Genomic DNA, 26,713 nt, shown 5'->3' on the forward strand with positions numbered 1-26,713 from the left:
TATGATAAACCAGAAAACCCTCCTTTTTTTTTGCGCTTTATGTAAACTCCTTTTTTTCTTTGTTTGAGGTTTTTAGAGGTTATTTGGAATGCTACACAGTTTTGGTAAGTGCCTTCATTTACGTACCACACAGTAAATAACCACGCTTCCTTAACCTTCCTGTCGGTTTCCTTTCTTTGCTAAAAGGTCACTATGGCGATGCAAAGAGCTAGCTTGATTAGTCTGCACGTCAATGTTCGTAAGAATACGTTCATATAAATTTAGAAATATCTTTTCCATCAGATATAAAGTATTATAGAAACCCGATGAACATATACAAATAGACATAGCACTCATGTAAACTCATTCAGTAATTCAGTTTTAAAAGGGTTTAAAAGTGGAAAAGAAAGATTTGAAACACAAAAAAAATAATCCCATCTCATTATTGAACTTAGTTGGTCATTAATACAGTACAACATAACTCTGCAGGGCTTTCTTTACGTGTCCTTCATATCTATTTTCTCAGTATAAGAAGGAAAAAGAAACAAGGCTGATTAAATGAAAAACAATCAATACAAGTCAGTCACACAACTTGTTTTGTGCGTTTGCATTTCAGTAACTTTTTGTCCTTTCAAAAGTTTTTTTTTTAGGATATTCTCAGCTCTTGACATGCACAGATTACAGAAAGTTAATGCAATTATTACTATTTTTTTCAATTTTTTTATATTTTTTAACCAGAATTTGAATAATTCTGCCAATTAATTTTTGGCGATAAACAAATAGTGTAAGAGGCTGTCTGGTATCTGTTACGTCTTTAGTACTTTGTGTAGAATATTTGGGTTAGACTTTCTAAATGAACCATAAATTTTAAACATAAAATCAATGCAGTGGAGATTCTAAATAAAGAAATCATGGCTGATTTATTAGACTTCATTAAAAAGGAAGAATACGGGTACAAACTGTGCCATCATGAAACGCCTCGTTGCCATAGAGCTTGACCACTTGCATAAACGTCATCCTCACTGTTTAGAATCAAATCCTTCAAACCTACACATTTATACAACTTTGAATGCAAGAATAAAAATGATTGTCTTTGCAATCTACTTCAAAGGTTTACTTAAAAAGTCCTCCTAATATTTAAAGTTTAACTGTGTAACCTTTTATTTTCTGGGGGTGTTACTTCCTGATTATGGGTGCAACTTCCTGTGTGATAAATGGATGAAATACAAGCTTTGTTTTAAAAACTGTCACTGTCAAGTGCTTGACATGCAGAACATCAACTTCTGCTTTTTTTGACCTTTCACAATAAGAGCCCTAGACTGATGTTATGTTTTGTTTTTCTACCTTTATGTCTTATATCACACAGGAACTTGTGCCTTTGATCAAATCCACAGTAGCGCTTTCAGTAATAAGGCAGATTGACATTCTGTTTGCTGATCTCAATCAGAGAGCGAGGAAGGTTAACATATAAGCATTATTTTCAACTTTACACATTTTTTTTTTTTTTTAATTACAAAATAAGAGCAAGGAGAAGATGAAGGAGGGGGGAAAAGAAAAAGAAACATTAAAAACAAAAATAATAATAATCATGTGACAGCTGCTCTGGTTTACACTTCAGTGACATTTCTGAAAGAGAGAGAAAAAAAATTTCCTTCCTTAACGAACAGCTGTAACTGAAAAGGTATCAAATGTATCTTTGGCCCATACCTTCATATGATTTTTTGTCGGTTCAGATTCACAATAAGTAGCTTAAAAAGAGTCAGTGATTGTGCTACACTTGATGTTTACAGTTGCCATTTCAACAGACTGATATCTCGTCTATTGCTCCTTTCACGTCTTTGTTTGTTGTGTCTCGTCTTCACTGGAACGTATGTTCCCCACGCACGATGTGAGAGGAGAACTCATAGCGGTCCTTGCTTCGGTGGCCGCAGATGTTACACTCTAGTGGATCTCTGTATCCATGGCAACCCATGTGAATGGTGTACATGACATGGTCGAGGAAGAGCACTCGACAGTGCTCGCACTGGAAGGCTCGCAGCTCGTGGCCCTCTCGCCCGAACACCCGCACTCCCTGCTGAGGCGCAGACCTTTCTGTCAGCACTCGCATCAATCCCACTCCCGCTGCACTCTTTGGTGACGCGTCTCTGACCCGCTCACCTGAAAGTGCTCCTCCTGGGCTAGCTTGAGACCTGAGGCTAGGGGGCGCGTTGCCACTGTGGAAAATGGGTCGGTCCTGAGGGCTGCTGCGTGCTGAGTCAGCAGAGTCAACGCAGCTGTTTGGTGATTCATTTTGCCTCTTCGGGGCTGGTTTTCCCTGCCGGGGCAACAACGCGGGGCCATTGGAGGTGGAATGGTTGGCAAACTCCTGGGGTGGCGGTGGATGAGGTGTCACCCTGTCACAGTTCCCTGCACCCTCTATCTGCTGGCCCACTGGCAGGAGATGGTGAAAGAGGGGGTTGACGATGGGCACCACCTCGGCCATAGAAAGAGGGGGGCCCGGATGGTGCAGCATCGGACGTAACGCGTCTGAACCCAGATACGTAATGGCATTATTCATGGCCTGATCCATCATGTGGTGAGGCATCAGTTCACCATGCTTTTCATATTTAAGGCCCATCTCATATCCAACGTCAGGGAAGCTGTAGCGGACCAGCTTTTCACCTGCAGATATGACACAGTTAGACTATTAACATCATAGTGACAAAAAAAAAAAGAAAAATTGCCTGAGGGCCAAATACAGCGCAGTTTCATCTCAAGATTTTAGGCGGGAAAAGTTGCCATTTCAACATTAATGTGCACTAGTTTGAACTTCTACATATAAATGATATTTAAAGTATGTAATGCAACAACAGTATCCAAGCAGAACATGACATATCAGTCCCTGCAGGATCTTCTCTTTTAAATGCCATTGATTTTGTGACAAATGTTTAATTAATTTGGGGAAATTATGTTAATTATTTCAAGAAAAAAATGCAGGATTTTCAAAAAATTAAGAGTTCTTTGAACTAACTGCGATATAAAATGCAGTCAGGTAATAATTTGTTTTTCTCAATCTTATTAATTTGTCTTTAGGGCCGAATTGGATGCTCTAAATGAGCGATTCTCAACTGGTGGGTCAAGACCCAAAAGTGGGTCGTGGACCTGTACTGGGTGGGTCACAGACAGCTGGTAAAACATAAATTAATACTTAAAGGGCTCATGTTAGCTACATCAACTTTTCTGTGCTTTAAACATGATAAAAGTGCTATTTAGGTTTCATACACATGCACAAGTGCTTTTTCATTGATTCCCTCAATCGTTAGTTAGAGGGTGATTTGCTCCTTTTTTACTGCAGGGTGAGCCCAAACACCTCGCTACAATTTGATGACGCATTCCCACTTTGATGACGAATTTGACACGGCACTGAGCTGGAGAAGCCGCACCTCCAGGAAACTCTCTGCCGTGATTGACATGTAAACAGACACGCCCACGGAGGTGAGCATTTCAGCATCCTTCGCACAGTGCTATGTATGTATTTTCTACAGTCTATGTATATGCAGCCGAATGCCCCGCCCCCACGGTCTGTCTCGTGTTTATAAAGCAGCATGAGCTCAGCTACGGAGTGGGTGGGAGGTGGGCGGGCCTACGTCACCGTACGGGGAGGAGGAAGTCAGTGTCCTGTCTGTAGACACGCCCACTCATGAATATGCAAATCAGCCTGTTTGTGTAGAATTGCTCAGAAAGTGACTTTTCAGAGGCTAAAACTCTGGAAAACAGGCGAGTTTTGGAAAACAAACCTCAAATACTATGTTTTTGGGGTTCTTGAGATGGGTGAAAAATAGCATAACATGGGACCTTTAATGTCTCTCATGTTGGACTCTCATGTTGGACTATTTTGAAATAATCTTGTCTTTTGACAGGTATGTTGCACAAGAAAATATATAAATTTATGTTTTAAAAAAAATTATATAAGTGTGTTTTCAACAGCTTTTTTTGAAAAACTAAATTTGGTTGGCAATTTAATCACCAAAATGTGGGTCCCAGGGTGAGACCAGTTGAGAACCCCTGCTCTAGGTCACGCATGTCAAACTCAAGGCCCGGGGGCCAAATCCAGTCCTTTAGAGCATCCAATTTGGCCCGCAGGAGAAAGTAAAAATTACAGCGAAAACATGAATTTTTGTGTAAATGACCAAATAATCTGTTGTAGATCTCTCAAATTCACCAATTTAATGAAACTCTGCAATATGTTTAGGGGGTTACAGTTTTCCTTTGTTTATATCACATGAATGCAGTCATTTTTTATTGCAAATTCTGGAAAGAACTCAACATTTTTCCACAACTTTTGCAATTTATCAAAAAAACATTTCCGCAAAATTACACAAAAAATGGTTACAAAATCAATGATTTTTGAAGTGAAAATTAATAATTAATTAAAGCAAATGATAATTTTGAATACAATATTTTCTTGTGTGCTTACAGATTACTAATATTTTTTATTATTATGTATTTACAAATGTCCCTGTAGAGATACAGTGTATATATGACATAACATTGTTATGTTTTTTAAGTGTGCAGGAGTAGATGGTACATTAATTTAAGTTGCTTGAATCCTCCTTTTTGACTTTACTCAAACTCACCTCTTGATAATATTTGTTTGTTTTCAGTTGCTACTTCTTTATTTATTGCTCGACTCTAATGAAGTGGAAAGTCCCACATTGACAGTGTGCTGTTTAACCCCTCCTAGGCAGGGATGCGGTAAACTACTTTCTCTCTCTCTCTGTGTCTGTCTCTCAATAACAACACTGGCAAAGTACAGGTGTATATAACCACAAGAGAGCAAAAAAACAACACTTCCTTGCTTGTCGCTCATCTGCTTCTTTTTTTTTTTTTTTCTTCTTCTTCTTCTTCTTCTAATAATGCGGCAAATAAAGTGTGCAGAAGTAAAGTAGAGCACGGCTTTAAAGTGAAATGACATTATCTTGCATGATGAAATGCTGCAAACACGGGTATGAGGCAACATGAAAAAGAAATGTTTATGAACCAAAAAAAAAAAAGGGATATAGGTAAAACACATAATCATTAAAAACTACAGTTCTTTAACCACTATAACAGTGACAACCTAGATGTAATCTACTTTAATGTATAGATGCTGTATTTAAACCGTGTGATCAAACGTTTAAAACAACTCACCCACAAATTTCTGAGGCGTGGTGCTCTTCCTCTTTCCCAAGTTGCTGTGTAGCCTTTCTATCACAGGTGGCCGATCAAAGGACGCCATATTGTTGGCCTCGGCCATGCTTCTCGCCTCTTTTAACCCCTCGCCTTGAAAAAGTAGAAATGGGATCAAACTCAAAGTTGCTCAGAAACAGCCTTATCAGCTTCATCCAACCTCCTCTGTAGATCGTAGACATTTGGAGCGAACAGCCCCACAGATAATCAGAGCAAAGTTGCTTTTATTGTCACTCCTGGGGTCAATTATAATTGTAAATGCATAATTAATAATAAATTACAATTAAGGCGTAAATATAATTGTAATTTTAAAAATGTGTTGCTGTCGTAGCTGTGATTAAATTGTAATTGAGTTCAGATAATTGACTTTGTAATTGAAATTGCCATGAAAATTCTATAAAAATTGTCAATTAAAATTTAACGCAAAACTTGGGAACCATGTTACAGTTCTACACATATGTAGTTAACAATTATTGAAATATGTTTCATATCAAGCTTTCTCACAATTTAACATTAAGAAAAAAAAAAATCTAGGGGTATATTGACACAAAAAAAGGCTCAAACACCCACATTATAAATATTGAAAGCTATATTTTCATTGATTAAGAAGCCTAACAAGGTAATCAATAGATAGGAAAGAGAATAGATGATAAATATTAGTTTTTAGTGTATTTTACAGCTGATTTAGGACCCCAATCATAAGAGATGCTAACAGAAAGCTAACACAAGAGGAAGGTTCACTTTGATTAGGTTATTTATTTCAGACTCAGTAATTGTGTTCAATTGTAATTGAACTTTAGTAATTGAGAATGTAATTGTAATTGACTTTCTGAAGATAAAAAAAAAAAAAAATGAATGTAATTGGAAAAAATGCTGGTCACTAATTGTGATTGAATTGTAAATGTACTGGGGTAATTGAAAACGTAATTGTAATTGAAAGATGTAATTGACCCCAACCCTGCCCACGGCACACTTTAAAAAAAAATTACACTTTTTGTCCTTAGGTACCAAAATGGTACCTTTCATAAAACTGTGACAAAAAAGTTGCATATATAATCCCCCCCCCCCCCCCCCCCCCAACCACCTCTAGTTTGATATCAACAACTTCAGACCTAACCATAAGCATAAACTTTATCATCATATTTTTATACATTTTCTTTGCCATTTTTGTCATAAAAACATACATAATAAAAAAAAATACAAATGATGCCTTTTCGGGCGAACAGCCTTTCCTTTCATCCCACAGATAATCACAGTCAACTGACTCACTATGACAGCTAATCGCGTGTTCCTTGAAGCAGTCAAATTACATATTTATAAGGTATGACAATAAAAAAAAAAAAAGGTTTAATACATTAAAAATGTACAGCTACATTTTAAATGTGGGAAAAGTCTGTTTGTGACCCTGACCGTGATATATTTGCTCCTCCCACACTCCTGAATCGACGGAACGTGTCATCACGCATTGCTCCAGAACGCCTGATAACAAGATACCCTCAAAGTCTGAACTTGGGCAACCCTGATTTAAACCCGTTTGGTATTTATGATCTTTTTTTTTTTTTATTAGAAAACTAAACAGCAAAGGGTTTTATTTAAATGATTGCCTTTTAGTTCTGATGAACATATAACATATAAAACAAGCTTTACGTTATTTATATGTATATTGATAAATGACTGTAAATGTATATTAATATATTGTAAATGTATATTGCTATCATCTAATGTTAAAAACCACATATTGGAGGAATTATTATTGGAACTACGTCAGACAATATAAATGCTGTTTTTGTTTTGTTTTGTAAATAGTTTTAGTTGTTTGCATTGCATTGTTGTGTGATGTGGTATACTGTATGTAATTATATACTGCAATAACAAGACCATTGTATTAGGTGTGGACTCCAGGAAGAATGGCTTTAGCCAAAGCTAATGGAGATCCAAATAAAAAGTAAAGAAATAAGACATTTGCACCGATTTCAAATCAGCAAACCACACTGCCATGGACACGTTTTTTAGTCTGATGATGTGGCATAACGTCTGACCTAAAAACATTCTGTGCTGCAACATTAAAATAGGGCACACAAATCTCACAAGATAATTATAAACTTCTAAACTTGAGTCCTGCTGTTAATGGAAATTCATCAGTTAGATTTTTTTTTAATTTAGACATTTGTTCTTGGCCGTCTTCAAACATATACAATACAATGAAAACATACATTTTGCTTAACAGAACCCATCCCCAAACAGCATTATATAAAAAAACCACAACAGAAATAACTAAATAACAGCGCTATTTATCAGCTTATCAACTTATGTTTGAATAGGAGCAACATTTTTAGTTTTTTAATGAATTTTTGAACATAGACAGTAGGGGTGGGAACCTCACGATACGATACGCGATACAAAGCTCACAGTAACGATTATCTCAAAATATGACAATATTGCGATTATTGATATATTGGTCAGAAATCATTCTACGATAATCTATGACAAAACAAAGAAAAAAAAAAAGATTAAGTGAAAAAATCAAATTTTTATTTTACATCTCTGAACAACAATAAATTGAAAAAGTGTCCTATGAACAGTGACACTATTTTAGAGCAACGTTTCTGTAAATAAGTGTCAACATACCAATGTAAACAAATCCCAATAGTGCTTTGTGTAAACAAAAAATAGGGTCTTTCTTACCAGTGACACCATTATAGTGCAGTATTCCAGTAAACAATATATTGGTCCCTTCAACAAACAGTGACAACATTTATGTGAAGACCTTTTGAGTGAAAAAGCAGCAAAAAAATTTGAAATAAATAAATAAATATTAAAAATCGATAGCGCGAGCATATCGATAATCAATCGTGCGAAAAAAATATCGCAATATATCGGCGTATCAAGATATCGTCACACTCCTAATAGACAGTGAACTCATTAACTTAAAGTCATCCTCAAGATCATTCCAAACTTTAACACCATGAATGGAAACGCATCTTCTTTTCAAATTTGTTTCAAAAACATAAACCCCTCTTAAATTATATTTTCCTTTTACTTCTTACTCGGAAAAAATCTCTAATAATAATAATAATAATAATAATAATAATAATAATAATAATAATAATACGTTTTATTAATAATGCATTTTACATTTAAAACAAATCTCAAAGTGCAACAATGAATAAAAGCAGCTTTAAAAATATAAAACACAAAGTTTTACTATATCCATAAGTTTTATTGATCTAGATTTTTTAAACAGTTCATTAGTAAGTGCCGGGAATTCCCAGTTCAAATGTTACAAAGTCAAAAGCCGTTTTTAGTATATCGTCCTCAAATATAAACGTAGAACCTGGGTATAGAAACAATAATACAGTGTTTGCATGCAGCAGGAATGTGTGCATCTGGTTTTTTACAGTAAGTACGTTTTCACAGCAGAGAATCAGAGCTGTAGTAAACTTTTTACCTGTGTATGGGACAGCATTGGTTGTGGGATCCAATCCGATGCTCTGCAGGTAGCTATGGCAGCGCTCTTTATGCTCCTCCAGTGATGTGCGCTGTTTGTAACTCCGCCCACAGTAGTTACACTTGTGTGGTTTGCCCACTAAAAGTTAAGACATTTGATAAAGGAGCGATGATTAATTTCATTCACTGCTGCACAGACACAGACAGAGTGGGAAGCATACAATGCCGTCATTTTTCATGTGGTGCGTAGTATAAATACCGTGATGAGTTAAACCATGCAGCACAAACTAAAACGTCTGAGGCTGAGATCATGGAGGTTCCACTACTAGTGTAAAGGCTTCCAGATCACTGTTACCAGACACAAACGACAAGAAAGATGTGGGCGAGAGTCGCGATAGCTACAGTCGCTGCATTTCCAAATGCTTTGCTCAGTAAAAATATATACAGCAAACTCCCACTGCGGTGGTAATGTATGTGTAAGAGACCATCAGCATTTCGTGTTGGGGTAGGAAAGTAAGGCGCAGTTGAGGGTGGAGTGTGATTCATGCTGCCATTTTTACAATACCAAAACACTTCCTATTGATACGAGGGGAAACACATACAAAGACATATTTATGGTAAGCCTTTTGAGCATAAATGACGTAACAGTTTTATTATTGAGTAAAGTTAAGATCTCAAATGTGGAGTGCATGTACTCCAAAGTAAAGCTTTGAATTATTACAAGTAACATATTTGAAGTCTACTAGTACTTATTGTACTACAAAATCACCTACTAAGGCCAACTTGTGGTTCTATAACTTGTTTGATCCAAGTACCAGTTTCTCTTATTTCTGAATCCATGTACCCCCTTTGTCAGACTACAACATTTTGCTCAGAATACCATGAAAAAACCACTATTAAGCATAATGATGGAATAAATGAAGGTTAACACACACTTTAAAGAATCTCATTTTGTTAAATAGGTGAAAGAAACTGTGTTTAGTGCCTCCTGAAGAGATTTATTTCTATAGTTTTTTTTTATTTTATCATTTCAGTTCATTTCCTGCCTGGTGTGGGACCAAGACTGACTTTTGTATTTTCAGTTCGTGTTCAAATCAAGATCATTTCCATCATCATTATTGTTATAATCATTTTTAATTGTTTTTCTTCATTAGTACTATTATTTATTTATTTGTAATGGATCACAATTACATTTGTTACTCAGATGTATTGTTGTAAGTGTGTTAGCACATGTGCTAATTGTCCACAGGAGGCTTTTAAAAGATTTAAAGTAACAGAAATAATAAAAAAAGTGATGAGGAAATATGCACTGTAGAAAATTCAATTCCAACAGTAAAAGAAAAGCATTATTCAAAGTTAAACACAGTCATTGCTAGCACCATTAGTGACACTTTTAGATTTACCAGTAACGTGTACTCGCACACTGGTAACCAAAATGTATATCACTAATATCAAATTAATACACAAATACACATTCATTATGTTACTTTTATTAAAGTTATTGTCAAACCTAAATTGACAAACTAAAACTAGTAGCCTGTCTCACAAAAATGTCACTCTGTTCTGAGTCAGTTCCTTTTGTGGAAACATATTATGGAGGCAACACATAAATAACAACAATGACTCCCCGATATACTCAAATAGTGGCTTAACAGCTCATTATTTGGACTTAATAAATGAATACACAAACCAGTGGGAGTAGAAGATGCACCAAAACGTCTGAGTATGGGTTTAATGTGTCCTGGTTACAAGGGTCGAAGTTTATTTGTTTAATTGAAGTACATTTGTAATTACCCCTGATGAAGATTTTTCTAATGCCATAATAAACTTAAAGGCACATACAGACAGAAATATACAAAAACTCCTACATGTTCTATGTTTAATACAAATAGGTCAAAAACCCTGGAAGCTAATAAAAGACCTCATTAGAGTTGGTCTAAATTAGGATCATTTAAGTTTTTTAGGGCGATAAAAGGTTCACATTAGAATTAGACTCCATCGAAGCTCATTTTAATTTAGGTATCTTTCTTTCTCTATTTCTTTGTTTCCACATTGATGCTTTCTCTCCCTCTCTTGAAAATACAGATACTTTAGACTTCATTACTTCTTCATATTTATATCCCCACCTACACACAATGTTGTGCAGATACGCCACCTTTCATTTGCTACTCTTATTTATGCATCATCGCTAATGTACTCTGAGCGCCACATCGATTGACTGGCTGCATTTGGTCTTTAACAGAGAAAGAAGAGGAAAAAATATAACTGTAGATTACGTAGCCGCGTCCATTCACTCCCTGTGTATCAATATTTATTGATCGATAAAGGATCTATACTTGCCGACTTATACATCAATCCATTTTCTGACCCGCTATCTATCTCCAGCAGGCTTCAGGTGGGGATACACCCTGGACAGTGCGCCAGTCCATTGCAGGGCCCAACCTATACAGCTTACCAATATTTGGTACTCATTTGTGTCATTTCCGATATTTACTGGTGTAATTCCAACAGATTTGGCTAACCTGAATGTAATTTTTCAAGTTGTAAATGTAATATTTTCCATATAATTTGAGGGAAAAATGTTCTCAAACAAGAGCACTCGGAGAGCGCATACTATCCTCTTTGTCAAATATTGCCAGTTATTTGGATCACCATTAATCACAATTAAGTAGTTCGAAACTTTTTGATAAAATGCGTAATCAATGAATTGCATAACCATCGGTCAATTACAAACTGAAATATTAATTATTAGGAGGATGTAACAACAACTTACCGGTAGTTCAATCAAGAATTGAAAATTGGATGCTCTCAATTCATTTTTGCTTTCACAGTTTGTGTGTTAGTAATTGAATAGTTGCCATTCATCTGTATATGGAACGCCAATGTGGAAATGGGTTTCCTTCATTGGTCAAAATAATTTCCAAAGCTGGCTAGCATCTTTCCTGGCATTAAACGATTTTTTACGCAGCAAAATTACACAATTAACTTTTCTTATCCCCTTTCTATTTTCTTAAATATTTGGAAATACAAATGGTTATGGCTAAATCTGGCTTTTGTGTGGAGAAGTAACTCACCATTCCACTGTCTGGGGTTGGCTCTGCTTGCATTTAAGAAACATTTCAAACCTTTGATCCACTAAATGGTTCAATACCCATCCTCCATTCCTTCATTGACTGTTCAGTATTCTTTTGATTTTGGTCTGTTGTTACTATTTTTTCCTTAAAACTGCCGTTCCTGTCAGAAAACTACAGCTGAGTTGCCAGATATGAGCACTCACTGTGTAGCAGTTCCCAAGACAAAAATTGGTGTGAGAACATGACAAGACACAACCGCACGCACACACAAAAATCCCTTTCACAATGAATCAGCCTGCCTCCAACAACACAAAACAGTCGGTGGGATGTGACGGAATAATTTTGATGAATAAACAAAATGAGAAGTAAATAATTAGTAAACAGGTCCACGCACCTAAACACAAAAACCACCTACATCTAATATGAGAACTCTGCATGAGTAATCGCTGTCGGGGCACTACAGAAAGTTATGACTGCAGTATTGTCCGACCTTTATTCTAAAGGCAGAGGGCACAACCTCTGGAAAGTGCGATACATATAGGAGAGAAAGAAAAAAAGCCCTACGTGTTTCTCAACAGTTTCCTCCTGAGCAAGTTAAGCGACTGAGGAACAGCGTGTCCTTGATGCCTAACCACAAAGCCTTTGCAACCTCTGTCTATGCAAGCCATTGAAAAACAATAAGCGATAGTCACGTACAAAAAATGTATAGTGTGTTTTTTTTACATCAGATGTTGAAATTAACAAAAGGTGGCAACATGGTCCAAACGCTGGCTTTGTAGATGAAGAATCTCCAAAAAGATACTTGGGATGTCTGAATAAATGAAACCTTAGCATATTATCAAAAAGAAAAAAAAAGAATCTTGCAGGAATTATTATGCAGAAGTCAAGGAAACTTCAAAGGAAACATCAAAGCAATCAGCAGACGCCTTTGACAGAGACAGGCAGTTGTCAGTTGAAACATGTCAGGAAACCAAAGTGGATTTCCAGAGAAACAGTTGTCTGAATAAATGAAAACTTAACAAATTATTTAAAAAAAAAAAAGACAAATAGGACTTGCTGGAATTATTGCGCAGAAGTCAAGAAAACAGAGGAGGAGCGATATTGTGGAAAAATCATTTTAGAATGGTTTTGCTACAGTGATGTACATCTCTTTAGCTTCATTCAGAGGGCCAAAGTTGAAAAAGGTATGTTTCTCGTTATTCCACAATTTGTAAAAAGTCAGCTCCAAACAGGTGAGTTGGATTTTCACACCGTTCACACACCGTGAACTCTTCCTCGTTTCGCCTTTGAGATCTGCCGTCTTTGTGACACAATGCGACGCAGCGGTTGGACAAAACAGTGGACTATCACTTTGAATGGACTATTCCTGTAATCACTAGAGGAGATGATGACAAGAAAGCGACATAGCAGCTTCGGTAAGTGTTTTAAGTGTTTGAACTCCTCTGCTTTGGCTGCTGCTGCTCCGGCTCTGCCGACATATATGGCTGCTGCTGGTGCACGGCTCACACACTTCATGAAACAGTGTTTTTCTGACTCACAATCACAATAGCCACTTAAATAGCCATGTGTTTTACCGTAATGGGCAGATTTTTTGGCTGAAAACAATAACAACAATGTGTGGATAACGTCTACAGACATGCCTACTCAGGAATACGCATAAATAGGCCACAAATCAGCCCATTTTTAGAATTGCTCAGAAAGTCACTTTTCAGAGGGCTAAAACTCCAAAAAACAGGCGAGTTTGGTAAAATTAACCTCAAATACTATGTTGTTGGGGTTCTTAGAACGAATGGAGATGGGTGAAAAATAGCATAATACTGGACCTTTAAAGCAATCAGCACTCGCCTGTGACGAAGACTGGCAGTTGACAGTCGAAACATGTCAGGAGATCAAAGTAAATTTCCTGAAAAAAAGTTGTCTAAATAAATGAAAACTTAACATACTATTCAAAAAGGAGACAAAAAGTATCTTGCAGCAATTATTACGCGGGAGTCAAAAAAAACTTCAAAGAAAGCATCAAAGCGATCACACAAACGCCTTTGACGAAGACTGGCATTTGTCAGTCGAAACATGTCAGGATATCAAAGTGGATTTCCCGATTAACAGTTGTATGACTCAATGAAACCTTGACATAATACCTAAATTATAGATTTTTCACCAAAATACAAAAACAAAAAGTGAGCAAAACTAATCAGTTGAAAAGTGAAGCCTGTTTCAAAACACAATCAGATAACTGAGGATGACAGGGTGAGGCTTACCAGCATGGGTGCGCAAATGACCAGTGAGGGCATCGCGCCGCCGGCAGGCGTAGCTGCAGAAAGGGCATTTAAAGGGTTTTTCGCCTGTGTGCAGTTTAATGTGTCGCAGCAGGTTTCCCTTCTGTGTGAACGACACACCACACTGGTTGCACTGGAAAGGCCTGTCTCCTGGTAGAGGCAGACACAGGGAGTTAAGACCACATTCACTATGGAAGACTCAGTGTCTCCACAAGACTTTAACTCATTGCAATCACATCATTACTTTTCTTTTGTCTCTTTTTTTTTTTTTACTGTACTTTTAATATTCCAACAAGGCAAGACAAGGCAAATGTATTTGTATAGCGCCGTTCATGCACAAGGCAACTCAATGTGCTTTGCATGATCAAAAAGTGCAACAGAAAACATTCAACAGCCTAAAAATCAATAGGAACATTCAAATCATCAGTAAAAACAAAATTACAGCTATATTTGAGAAACCCTAACCAAAAAAGAAATGATCTGAGACAAATGTATTTAACTTTAATCTAATTTAATTATTTTTATTTTAAATAAAAGCAATCTTTCTCAACAACCCTGCAGCTAGGAAAACACAACAGTGACTTACTAATAAATTGATGTAAACTGCTAACAACTAGTTATGCTACTGTAACTATGTTTCTCTGGGAATGCAGTGAACCTTTTATTATGTGGATGGCAGCCTCCTAATCTCATGATTATTATTAATTTTTTTGTAGTTTAGTTTTTTTAATCTCTCTCTCTTTTTTTTTTTTTTTTTTAAATTTACAGCCAGTTGGAAAAGAGAAACATGATCCTAATGCTGTGACAAACCAAGCAGCCGTGGCGTCAGTTAAAACTGGTTGCGGGAGATTCCAAGAATTATTTTCCCTGGGTCATCATTCCAAAACTAAAACTATTGTCTTCCAGAAAAAGGAAGACTGCCGTCCACACCCATGAATGTTCCCTGTAAAGTTTGGACGCAGTGTTCTTAGGCATAAAAGTTAAAATAAATAACTGAAATGGTGTTGACTGATGATATCTAATCACATTAAACAGATTTCACCCACATATTTGCAAATACCCAATCAGTTACCGTTTGTTTGTCGATTTCCTGCCTCTCCTGCCACGTTTGACCCTGACGAACTCTCCTGTGTGATTCCTGGGCTGCCAGTCATCGACTCCTCCTGTGAAACCCTTTCATTGTCCATTCGGTTCAGTGCTCCATGGCCTGGGCTGCAGTTTTCAGTCTCTTCTGTAATTTCCTCCTCTTGCTTTATAGTCAGTTCTATAAACGGAAAAAAAAAAACACACAAAAGTTATTCTGTTGAAGCCTTTTCGTTTATCTTCAGACGCCTCTGAGGAAGACTGGCAGTTGACAGTCGAAATATGTCAGGATATCAAAGTAAATTTACTGAAAAAAGTGCTCTGAATAAAAGAAATCATAACATATTATTCAAAGTGAAGACAAAGTGAAATTGCTGGAATTAGTATTACGCAGTAGTCAAAAAAACATCAAAGCATCAAAGCGATCGTCAGGAGATCAAAGTGCATTTTCTGAATAAATGAAACCTTAACATACTAGTCAAAAACAAAAAAATGTTAACTTGCTGAAATTATTATGCGGAAGTCAATAAAACATCAAAGGGACCAGCAGGCGCCTCTGAAGAAGACTGGCAGTTGACGGTCGAAACATGTAAGGACACTAAAGTACATTTTCTGAATAAATGATACTATAACATATTATTAAAAAAACAAAACAAATTGAACTTGCTGGAATTATTAAGCAGAAGTCAAGAAAACATCAAAGCAATGAGCAGACGCCTCTGAAGAGGACTGACAGTTGACAGTCGAAACATATCAGGAGATTAAAGTAAATTTCCTGACAAAAAGTGTTCTGTATAAATGAAACTTTAACATATTTAAAAATAAAAGAATGTTAACTTGCTGAAATTATTATGCGCAAGTCAAGAACATCTCAGCGACCAGCAGATGCCTCTAAGGAAGACTGGCAGTTGACAGTCGAAGCATGTCAGGAGACTAAAGTACATTTTCTGAATAAATGAAACCATAACATATTATTCGAAAAGAAGACAAATTGAACTTTCTGGAATTATTACGCAAAAGGCAAGAAAACATCAAAGCGATCAGCAGACGCCTCTGAAGAAGATTGGCAGTTGACAGTTGAAACATATCAGGAGATCAAAGTAAATTTCCTGACAAAAAGTGCTCTGAATAAATGAAACCTTAACATACTATTCAAAAACAAGAGAACGTTAACTTCCTGGAATTATTATGCGAAAGTCAAGAAAACATCAAAGCGACGAGCAGACGCTTCTGAAGAAGACTGGCAGTTAAAACATGTCAGGAGATCAAAGCAAATTTATTTTAAAAAAAGTTGTCTGAATCAATTAAACTTTAACATATTCAAAAAGAAGACAAAATGAACTTGCTGGAATTGTATCAAACCTTCATGGAAAAATATATGTCAATAGAAAATAGAAGAAGTTTTAAAAGTGTTTGCATCTACTAAGGATTGTTACATTCACATATCTAAGTTGAACAAAACATGAATCAATCTTCTCGGCGTTAGGATGGACAGCCAAACTGACAGGACGAGAGTGAGAGCGAGAGAGAAACAGGCTGTTCTGGTTTCTGGTCCCTGGGGAGAAAGGAGTGTCAAAGGGCCGAGAAGTCGCTGCAGCTGACTGGCAACGGGAGGCCTGCTCGATGACAAGGACTAATGTTTGTGTAATGGTATGAGTGTGAGGATGAAGGAGGTGGCAGGAAGCCATTTACCTTCAACTGTTTTTTTTTTTTTTTAAACCCTGTCATAAGTTAGCAACAGTGTTAGATTTAACAACACATTTTTAATTTATAAACCTTATATTTTGAATTACTGTTCCTTTTTTCACTGGTTTTTAGGCAATATATATATTAGCAATAATATATATATTTTTTTTATTTAATTAATTAATACTTTACAGTACTTACCTACTTACTTAGATTATGGACAAAAAATAGGAAGATTTATAATTATTTTCTTATTGAATTAATGTTTTTATTGTCGATTTTAAACTGTTTAATCTTTTATTTATTGCTTTTTCAGTTCTGTTCAATGTTTTCTGTTGTATTTTTAATCATGTAAAGCACATTAAGTCACATTGTGTATATACATATAAACTTGCCTTGCCCTGGCCTTACACCTGAACTAATTTCCGTAAGTTAAAAAGTAAACATTACAGTATTTGCTGTATATAGTTTTCAGCAGTTGTTTGCATTTAGTCTAGTTTTGGTGAAAAATGAAAACCTAACAAAAATACAATAGTTAATAAAAAAAACGGTGGACATCTTACTGGAAGATTTTTAATGTTTTTAATTATTTAACTGTTGATTTTAAACTCTATTAAAAAAAAAAAAAAAAAGATTTTTAAGCTCTGTTTAATGTTTTATGGTTTTTTAATTATAAAGCACATGAAATCGCCTTGTGCATGAAATGCGTGATACAAATACATTTGCCTTGCCCTACACTGAACTAATTTCCTTCAGAAAAAAAGTAAACAAAGTAACATTTAAAAGAAAAGTAACATTTGTTGGTCGCTTTAAGTGAACTTAGATTATCCAGTCAAAACTAAAACGTTACAGTTCAGTCATACCCTGCACATGTCACACATTTATCTCAAACTTGTAGTTTCAGAGAGCCGTTCACAAAGGGGAGAACATTTACTGTGTGCTATCTACAATGATGGAAAACACAATACGTTAAAAATATAAACGCAAAATGAGTATGTAGTGCGTTCACGTTAGATAGTATGAAAAGATTGAGTACGCGAGAAATACCCGGACATTTTTTAAGTATGCACTATGGGCAAACTAGTCATACTCAACCGCCCCATGATGCATTGCGAGCGGAATGTAAAATCATCCTGGGACCGGCTTCAAGCTAAAAATCAAACATCCCCTTTTCAAAACAAAAGCTTCTCTTCTTGTCTTCCATTAGTTTTTTTTTTTTTTCTTCTGTAAATAGGGCTCTTGTTTTGAAGTTAACCGGAAGTTTGGTCAGTATCACATGAAAATCTCAGAAATGTCGGCATGAAATGTGTATACGCGAGTTTTATGGATCAAATGAGCACATGTTGATATTGTACTTGGTCACTTTGTCACTTAAAATGTTTTCAGAACTTTCAAAGGTGACGAATCAACGGAGATATTTATCTTTAGTGTGCTTCAGGTTTTCGCCGTAGGTTTGAAATGCATCTTGGGAAACTTGGAAGTGTACTTCAGAGGGAACGGTCATCATCCTAATCATACTACGGTAATAGTAAATAGTAGAGAGTAGACAAAGGTGAAGATTCTAGATGTGGTTACACCAGGTCTGTGGCTGTTGGGTTGGTTAAATTAACTGCCAAATTCTCTGAAACGCCTTAGGAGACGTCTTAATGCGCACGGTAGAGAAATGAACTTTTATTCCACAGGTAACAACTTTGGGAGGCATTCCTGCCGTCACTACGCCAACCGCACTCTCCCTTAAAACGTGCAACATGTGTGGAACACCTGTGCTACCGTCATGTCGTCTAATCAGCATCTTGCTATGCTACACCTGTGAGGTGGATGGATCATCTCAGCAAAGGAGAAGTGCTCACAAACACACATTTAGACACATTTGTGAACAATATTTGAGAGAAAAAGGCCTTTGGTGTACATAGAAAATTTTTTTTAGATTGTTGAGCTCAGCTCATAAAGAATTAGAAGCTCAAACAAGTGTAGCTTTATGCACATTTAGATATGATCATTGCCAACTACCATGGAAACGCAGGCATCCTTTAAAGAAATCAATCAAAATATAAATGTTTTAAATTTCAAGAGATTTCAGGATGTTCCAAAAATCTATATTAACAAAACTGCTGTGTTCTTTTTCTTTATCAAATATGTCCAAATTTGGCTTTTTTTTTTACGACTTTAGGAGGCAGATTTACACAATAAGGACTAATATACATATCAGAGATTTGACTTTAGAACAATGGTTTGATATTGTACAAATTGTCCTAAATAAATTTGAAATAAAGAACAAACAAAAAACTGTTTAGTCCAAAAAAAATTTAATATTTTTTTTAACCTCATTCAATTAGAAAATTAATTAGAAATACAGATTTCACATAAAATCAAGCATGATTTAAGTGTTCAAGTATTATTTTTTTTGCTTGTTTTGGTACACGCACTATTGTAATGTACATATCATATTGTATATTCAACATTTTTATGCAGCCAGCAGCTCAAATGTGTACATTCCTGTCGCTGAGATAGAAAACTGTGACTAAATGTTATAATATGTGTTCAACGTAACATTAACACACTATATTGTCTCCGTTTCAGCATGAGACCATGTCTTTAAAATCAGGAGATATACAGTACATAAATAATCACGTGGGTGATTTTTTCTAACAATAGGTTGATATTTTGGTCAGTTTTATCACTGCACACTACTATGATGGTGTTAATGTTAGATCGCTAAAAAGAGGATTTAGATTTAAAGTTAAAGGAAAAACCCCCCGCGGTGTTTTACTCACTCATCCTGATCTTCTTGTTTTGGGATTAGTGGTGATAATCATAGTGTGAGCAGACACGGTTGTTTCACTAAAGCCTCCCATTAGACTGCATCTGTTTAGTTTTTGCCCAAGGCTTCCAAACTGGATTCATCCTCCTTTCAGAGGTCAGTGTAAATGCATACATAATTAAAGGAACGCACTGATCAAAGAACAAAGCCATGAAAGACTTCTCCAAGGTGTTACTGTGTGTTTCCAAAGCCACAACAAGTAAGAGAGAAGGAAATAGAGAGAGTAAGAAAAAGAGAGATAAAAAAAAAAAAATCTCCCAATATTGAAGTTGCAATAGAGCCTTGTCTTTGACAGCTGTATCCTGGCAACACGGAGCAGACCTGAATGTCCTTGCTATTCAGCTCATTGCATCTTTACATCTGTCTCTCCAGTTCAGCAGCACAGAATGCAAAGGGGCGGTCAGCTGAGGATACACTTGAGACGGCTGCTCCGACAAAAGAATCAAGCACATTTTCTTCCCTTCTTTTTTTATGATTCCACTGCATTAGAAAAAAAAAACCCCAACCATACAATCTGTCCTTAAAGCTCTGTTCATCACATAAAACATAGAACACCAATGGAGAATTGCACTGTCGATGCACCCAAAACTGTTTTTTTTTTCTCTTCAGTATTATAAAGCATTTTTTTTTTTTGACAGAACTCGAAATACCAAGTCACGTTGTGCAACGTCCAGGATGACTACAGCTCTTTATCAGCGAGCAGATCCCAATGTGATAATAAAACCTCCTTCCCTTTGCTGATGTAGACTTGTGGGAAACATACAAACTACTTCTCCTTTCAAGTTCTGCACACTATGCAAAGACACATGGCATGAGAATGTGTGTTTGAATGTAGAGGTAAAAAAAGAGAGCAGTGACGTGCAGCTATCCTTCTTGACTGTCCGTCTGTTAAATGAGCACTCACCACCAGGGGAATTAGGAGCCAGAGGAACTGCCTGTCCATTAGGTGCTGACATATCCGCCAACATTCTCGAGTTCTCCTTACTGGGAGAGCACTGTCCGTTACCTGGGAGACACAGAAACAGAGCCATCCTCACTCAGCTTCACAATGCAACGAGCTGTACAGCAAATGTATACTTGAAGACATTGGTTTCAGTTGTTTTGTCCATCAAATTCCATCATTTCTGATCGAAAATGATCAAATATTGGAGCGAGGAACAAATTGCATACTTGTTACCCTGGCGTTGGCATGGATATTTGAATCTGTACTAAATCTGTTATTTGTTTAGAATATATTTTAATTGAATTAAAAAAAAAAAAAAAACTGAAATGAAAGCACCTACGAGCTTTCCTCAGTACTTGTATTATCGTCAAAACTGCAAAATTAACTAATAAGGACATGTCAATTTTTGTATTGGGTGACAAATGAAAAAACACAGTCACTTTTTCATAGCTAACATATTTTATACATTTAGCTAATTTTTTTCTCATATTTGAGACAAAAATTCGTGTAAAACAGCATATCATTGTTAAAAATGTGTACACAATAAAAATAAATATAAATGTTAATGTTAAATCTAAATGTTAATGTTAATCAGAATCATCTTTATTGGCCATGTATGTTAAAAGCACAAGGAATTTGACTTTGGTCAACATTAAATAATAATCAACTAGAAATATTAACAGTAGTTAAAGACTAAAATGTACAAGGCTAAATTGGATAATGTAATATAATAAGATAATATAATAGGATAATAGTACAGTGGTGAGAAGTGCAAAAGGACGATAAAGTAAACATGAGGTAATTTCTTTTTCAGTATTTACAGTGAAGAGTGTGCGTAGATGAAGATTAAAATTAAATAATATACGTACAGTATATATACAGTCACAGTGACAGTTCCAGGGTTATTTCACAGCAACAGGTCTGACACTGACTGTATAGCATTCATCACAGTGACAGCCTGGGGGAAGAAACTGTTCTTGTGATGAGTTGTTTTGCCATACATTGATCTGTAACGCCTGTTATGTTAAATGCTAATTCCGAATCTAAATCTAAATGTTAAATTTAAATCTAAATGTTGAATCTAAATCTAAATCCATCCATCCATCCATTTTTTGACCCACTTGTACCTATTTTTTCAGGCTTGCGGAAGTCTGCTGGTTACCCATCTCCAGCTCTCAATGGGCATTAGGTGTGGGTGCACCCTGTACAGGGTGCCAGTCTAAATCTAGATCTAAATGTTAAATCTAAATGTTAGATCTAAATCTTCAATCTAAATGTTAGATCTAAATATAAATGTTAAATCGGTCGCCAAGTGGAAAGCTATATGTTTAGAAATTATGCAAAGTGGGCATGTCAGCGTGATTATAATATGTATATTTAACTTTTACATTTAGATTTAAAATTTACATTTAGAAATATTTTTTATGTTTACACATTTTTAACAACGATATCGAACAGGCTGTTTTACATTAATTTGTCTCAAATGAAAGAAAAATTTGCTGAACGTGAGGAAAATTAGCTGAACGTTCAAAATATTTCTACTATGAAACAGGGAGCGGGTTTTTTACATCCGGCACCCCATACATACGCAGCTATAAAATCCTAATGTCCAGCAAAAAGATCAAATTCCATTGCCTTAGAAGGCTGCACAGACCATTGGTTATGGATAGCTGAGTGTCCACTCAGAGGGAGAGCAAACCCATCCCTTATCCCCTTTCACTCCACCACACCAGGGTGACGACAACAATGTGGTGTCAACAGACAAACAGTCCCTCTGGTAGAGGTGGAGGTGTCGGATCCTTAAGGAACCACACGTACTCTCACAGCCTTCAAATGCATGACAAGTGTGTGTCTACACGCCACTAGACATCAAAATAAAAATAGTGAAGACAATCTCACACAGAAAATACAGTAGCGCTTCCCATGTCTTGGGGAGAGTACAGTGACGGGGCTTTACTGGGAGTCACTGTCCATGACCCAATCCCTGAGCCTGGGCTCATGTTGCACACGTCGGGGTTGGAGGAAATCTCAGGTGACCGACACTGTCCTGAAGACAGGGGTGGCCCCGATTTGTCATGATAGATTTTCCATGATGCAAACAGGGGCTTTATCTATCTATCTATCTATCTATCTATCTATCTATCTATCTATACTGCAATAATAAATAGCAGGAGTTCAAAAAGCATAAAAAAGCCACATGTGACCCTCGGACTAAGTTTAGACAACGATCTACTCAAAATATAAGCAAAAAAAGGTAACGCAAATGTATTTTCATAGCACATTTCATACACAGGGCAATTCAAATTCCTATACACAAAATAAATCCAAAAAACATAATTAAAAAATAGAGCAAAATACATAAAAGAACAGCAAAAATTACCACAGAAATGCACATAATTAACAGAAAATATACAAAACGACAACAAAAATACATAGAATTAATTAAAACAGACAAATCAATAACAGAAAGATAAACAAATTTACAGCAAAACTACACAAAATAGCTCATGGTACAGCAGAAACACACAGAATGACTTCGAAAGCACACAAAATAACAACAAAAATACACAAAACCAATCCAAAGAACATACATTATAACAGAAAAACACAACAAAAACACACAAACCCTTTCTTCTTTCCTGTGTTACTATAAATGCTGACATGAATATTGATAACGTTGCCTTTGGATCAGACAATCACATTTTTTGGGGCCCCGCTGTGATAAAGGTTGCCGATCACTGATGTACAGGCAGGGTGTCGATTGGATTGCAGTGTATGATAAATGAAACAACATAATACATATATGTATGGGTCTGAAACATTAATAACAGCGTGAAATAAAAATAAATAAAAATGAACAAACAACAAATCAATGGTATGTAGCGATTATAACAGGCTGACCAGATGTACTATTTTCATTAAATCTGTCAAAATGTAAATTTTTGTAGGAATTAAAGATAAAGAATATGCCATTGTTTCAAACTGATCTACTGTATATTTATAGGGACAATTCGTTTTTACCTGATCTACAAATGGACCATTGTGTTTGCGATAACGTACTATTGTTGTTTTTTGTGTGTGAGAAATAATGCGTATAGATATGACTGCGTGTGCGTGACAAAGTAAATATCTCTGTTAAAACATGATTGCATGCTTTATTTTGCCATGTCTACCGATGTTGTCAGAAAGTTAAAAAAAAAACAAAACAACATTTTTATTATCTGACCAGTTTTTCTCAGTCTGCAAGTGCGTTAGGACCTTAGATCCATACATAATAAACAGTTTAAACCACAAAAAACGTTGATAATTCAAAATGAGAAGAAACTCTTATTTTCACCTAAATGCACAGGGCGAAGGGGGATACAAACCAAAAAAGAACCAGCAAAGGGCAATGCATCACCACAAAGTGCATATCCAGCATCTACTGCATTAAACAGGATGTTGCATATACAACATTGTCGCTTTCTCTTAAGGGGTGAACAGGAAAAGCCTGCACAAGGGGAAAATCCCTTGAAATACGTAGCGTGATTGCAAAAAATGTATTTTCTTATTTCATTTTTTTTCCTACCCGAGTATGAAATCCGACATCTAAAAACTTAAATGTGCAAAGATGCAGCCTGAGTTACACCTATGATAAGAGGTGAAGCACATTGACACAGTTGAAACGGACGGGTCAGAGAGATAATGTGCAGAGTGGCAGATGGACTTACTTGCACCGTAGTCTTCTGAAGCCTCCATTTCAACTGCTTTCAGGTTGCTGGGAGATCACAACCAAAAATAACAGAAAAGCAAAAATGAATAATTCTGCATCGACTGCACGTTGCACAAAAACTTAATTGTTTGCTTTATGAAATGTGAATGTCAAAAAAATCACACGTCTCAATCAGGAATGTGAAAATAAACCTCTCTTTGATTAAACTTCACAGCACATATTGTGTGTGTGTATATATCGGAATTATATACAGTATGTGCATACCTGGAGTAGAATTAAATAATATTCCTTTTTGGAAAAATAAGTGAGACATTTTACAGGCTATTCACTGGATTACAGTTACTTCAGTGATATTTACATTTACTAATGTGTGTTCCTCACATCTAAAATCTCACCTATGAATTTGATTTGTCTCTTCCAAACATTAACTTGCTTTAAACAAGCAAATCATGCCAAAGGTAAATGATCTTATCTGCTTAAATTTACCAATAATTGAAAAAAAAAAAATCAACAAGTTTGATGGCTATAAACAGCTGTAAAAAACAGAGTTGTACTGTCCCTAAATTAAGTATATAAATCTATATTTTCTAATAATCCAAACCAAAAAAAAAAAAAAAAAAAGAGTAAAGTGCCAGTCTTGATCTTACATAATGAGCATCGTCAAAAAGTGTGTGTGGTTTGAAAATCTAAATCTAAATGTTTAGAACTTCCTTATTAGCTTAACCATTTTGTTTCTATGAAAAGATGGGAAAACTAATAAATAGTCACGGCACTGGTTCCATTGTCTCAATTGTGGTAAATACCAGTGTAACAAAGACACAAAGGAGTTTTCTTAAGGAAAGGCCAACATGGCAACACGTTAGCTTTCAGGTAAATGTTCTTTTTCCACTTCATTGAATATTAAAACATCAAATCAAATAAATACAATCTGACATTCCTGCTAATTCAAAACAGAACACAAGCTGTAAAGCACTGGAACAATTGGATACACATAAGCTACCTTGAAGTGTTGCCCCAGTGCAAAATTAGTTGATTGTTCCAGTCAAGGTTGGTTGGAGGGAGGTTGGCAAATTGTCTCCACCTCCCTGGAAAAACCATCAAAAACTTAATATTACTCTTCATTGACTGCCAACAGAATCTCATTCTACATTATTATGTTCACGAACAAATGATATATATATGTATATATAAATAAATTAAATAATAATACCTAAGGATACAACAGATCCAGATCAGAGAAGCAGATGGAAGTTGGGCTGGTGCGCATCTGAAGTCCAAACAAGTGCGTGTTGGAGCGCCAACGCCTCAGAGCCACCGCGTCCCGTCGAGGTTCCCACTTTTTAAAAACACGTCCCCAGCGCAGTCCTGATCATTCACACTCACATTTCGTTACCAGTCTCACAACTCTTCTTTAAGCGGAGCCGGTTCAGTGTTGCGGTAGGAACAAAGAGGGGGGGAAGACTCAACAAGTTGGTAAGGGAAAAAAAGAGAGGGATGGATCAAACTGGATCCACCGGTTCCTAAGGAATTAGCCATAGCGACTGCAGGGAGCAGCCAAGGCATTCTCTCTCACAGACTTAAAGCACTGGAAATCCGTGGGCAGACTATAGTGTACTGTGTTCAGCTACTGAGGAAGAGGAAGAGGAGTGACTCAAGGTCGAGGAGAGAAATCCACATGTTTTGGATGATGATGATGATGCTGCCTCACAATGGGGATAAATGAATAATATTGAATGGATGTAAAAGGTGGAGAAATGTCATTTAAAGCAGGAAAAATAATGGAATTATAGCTTTCAGTAGGAATCAGGTGTGACCATTTTAACCCTAGGAGGGTTTTTTTTTTTTTTTTTTTTTTAAACACACATTTTGACACAAATTCCGTGTTGAGACTTTGGGAAGAGAAACAAACAGGTGGAATGATGAGGACGCAGTGACAGGATGCGAAACATGCGCGTCTTTTGGATAAAAAAAAAACTATTATGTGTTATCATAGGTCTATTACTCTTGAGTTAGTGGGTTTTTCTTTTCTTTTTTATCTGAATGACATCAGGTGCAATTCAACAGGTTATCCGATCACCGCATTGTGCAGCATGAAGCCCGTCTGGCTCTGCTTTCATCACACAGACGCTCCTTGTCTGTCTATGTGCTGCAGACATACAGTACATAAAGCCGATAACAGACAATGAATGGATGCGCGCTGCATCTTTTCTTTTCTTTTCTTATTTACCTTCCACATGCAGGACTTTATAGGATCCCATAAACTTGCACACTCATCCGGACTGAATGTCTCACCGCGGCGGGATTCATTGCGGTCCGTCCAGCGCCACACAGCGCGCACTGACACACAGACTTAACTAATGGTTCCGATGCAGCAGTAGCAGCTAAAGCGGCTAAAGCAACAGTTGTCAGACACACCGCTGACTTCCTCCTCCATCGCCTCCCCGGTGGAGCGCAGCAGCAGCAGCAGCAGCACCAATAGCACCA

The 26,713-nt window shown here is 36.4% G+C and overlaps 1 protein-coding gene across 7 annotated transcripts; it reads right to left on the reverse strand.

Moving 5' to 3' along the window:
* Window positions 1–26,713, reverse strand: ikzf2 (IKAROS family zinc finger 2). Of its 7 annotated transcripts, XR_003672684.1 has the most exons (10): window positions 25,440–26,437; window positions 25,230–25,314; window positions 24,228–24,274; window positions 20,479–20,580; window positions 15,057–15,248; window positions 13,967–14,134; window positions 8,636–8,773; window positions 5,149–5,280; window positions 1,687–2,640; window positions 1–1,605 (listed from the first exon to the last, which is right to left on the reverse strand). XR_003672684.1 is itself a non-coding variant. In XM_028436756.1 (9 exons), exons 3-9 carry the CDS (start codon window positions 24,253–24,255, stop codon window positions 1,838–1,840), a joined length of 1,563 nt encoding a protein of 520 aa, XP_028292557.1. In that variant the 5' UTR covers window positions 24,256–24,274; window positions 25,230–25,314; window positions 25,440–26,437; the 3' UTR covers window positions 1–1,837. The 7 variants fall into 7 exon arrangements, 6 of the variants coding, with proteins under 6 accessions (XP_028292557.1, XP_028292559.1, XP_028292562.1 ...); XM_028436756.1 differs by having other exon boundaries at window positions 1–2,640; XM_028436758.1 differs by lacking the exons at window positions 25,230–25,314; window positions 25,440–26,437 and adding an exon at window positions 26,457–26,713 and having other exon boundaries at window positions 1–2,640.

This window comes from Gouania willdenowi, chromosome 21 (assembly GCF_900634775.1).
Source record: "Gouania willdenowi chromosome 21, fGouWil2.1, whole genome shotgun sequence".
Taxonomy (NCBI): Eukaryota; Metazoa; Chordata; class Actinopteri; order Blenniiformes; family Gobiesocidae; genus Gouania; species Gouania willdenowi.

Coding starts and splice junctions, on each gene's coding strand:
- ikzf2 (XM_028436758.1), bottom strand. CDS start 24,255: ATGGAGGCTTCAGAAGACTACGGTGCAA. Junction 14,135..15,056: donor AGGAAATCGACAAACAAACG/GTAACTGATTGG, acceptor TGCCTCTACCAG/GAGACAGGCCTTTCCAGTGC. Junction 8,774..13,966: donor TCATTTGCGCACCCATGCTG/GTAAGCCTCACC, acceptor CTTAACTTTTAG/TGGGCAAACCACACAAGTGT.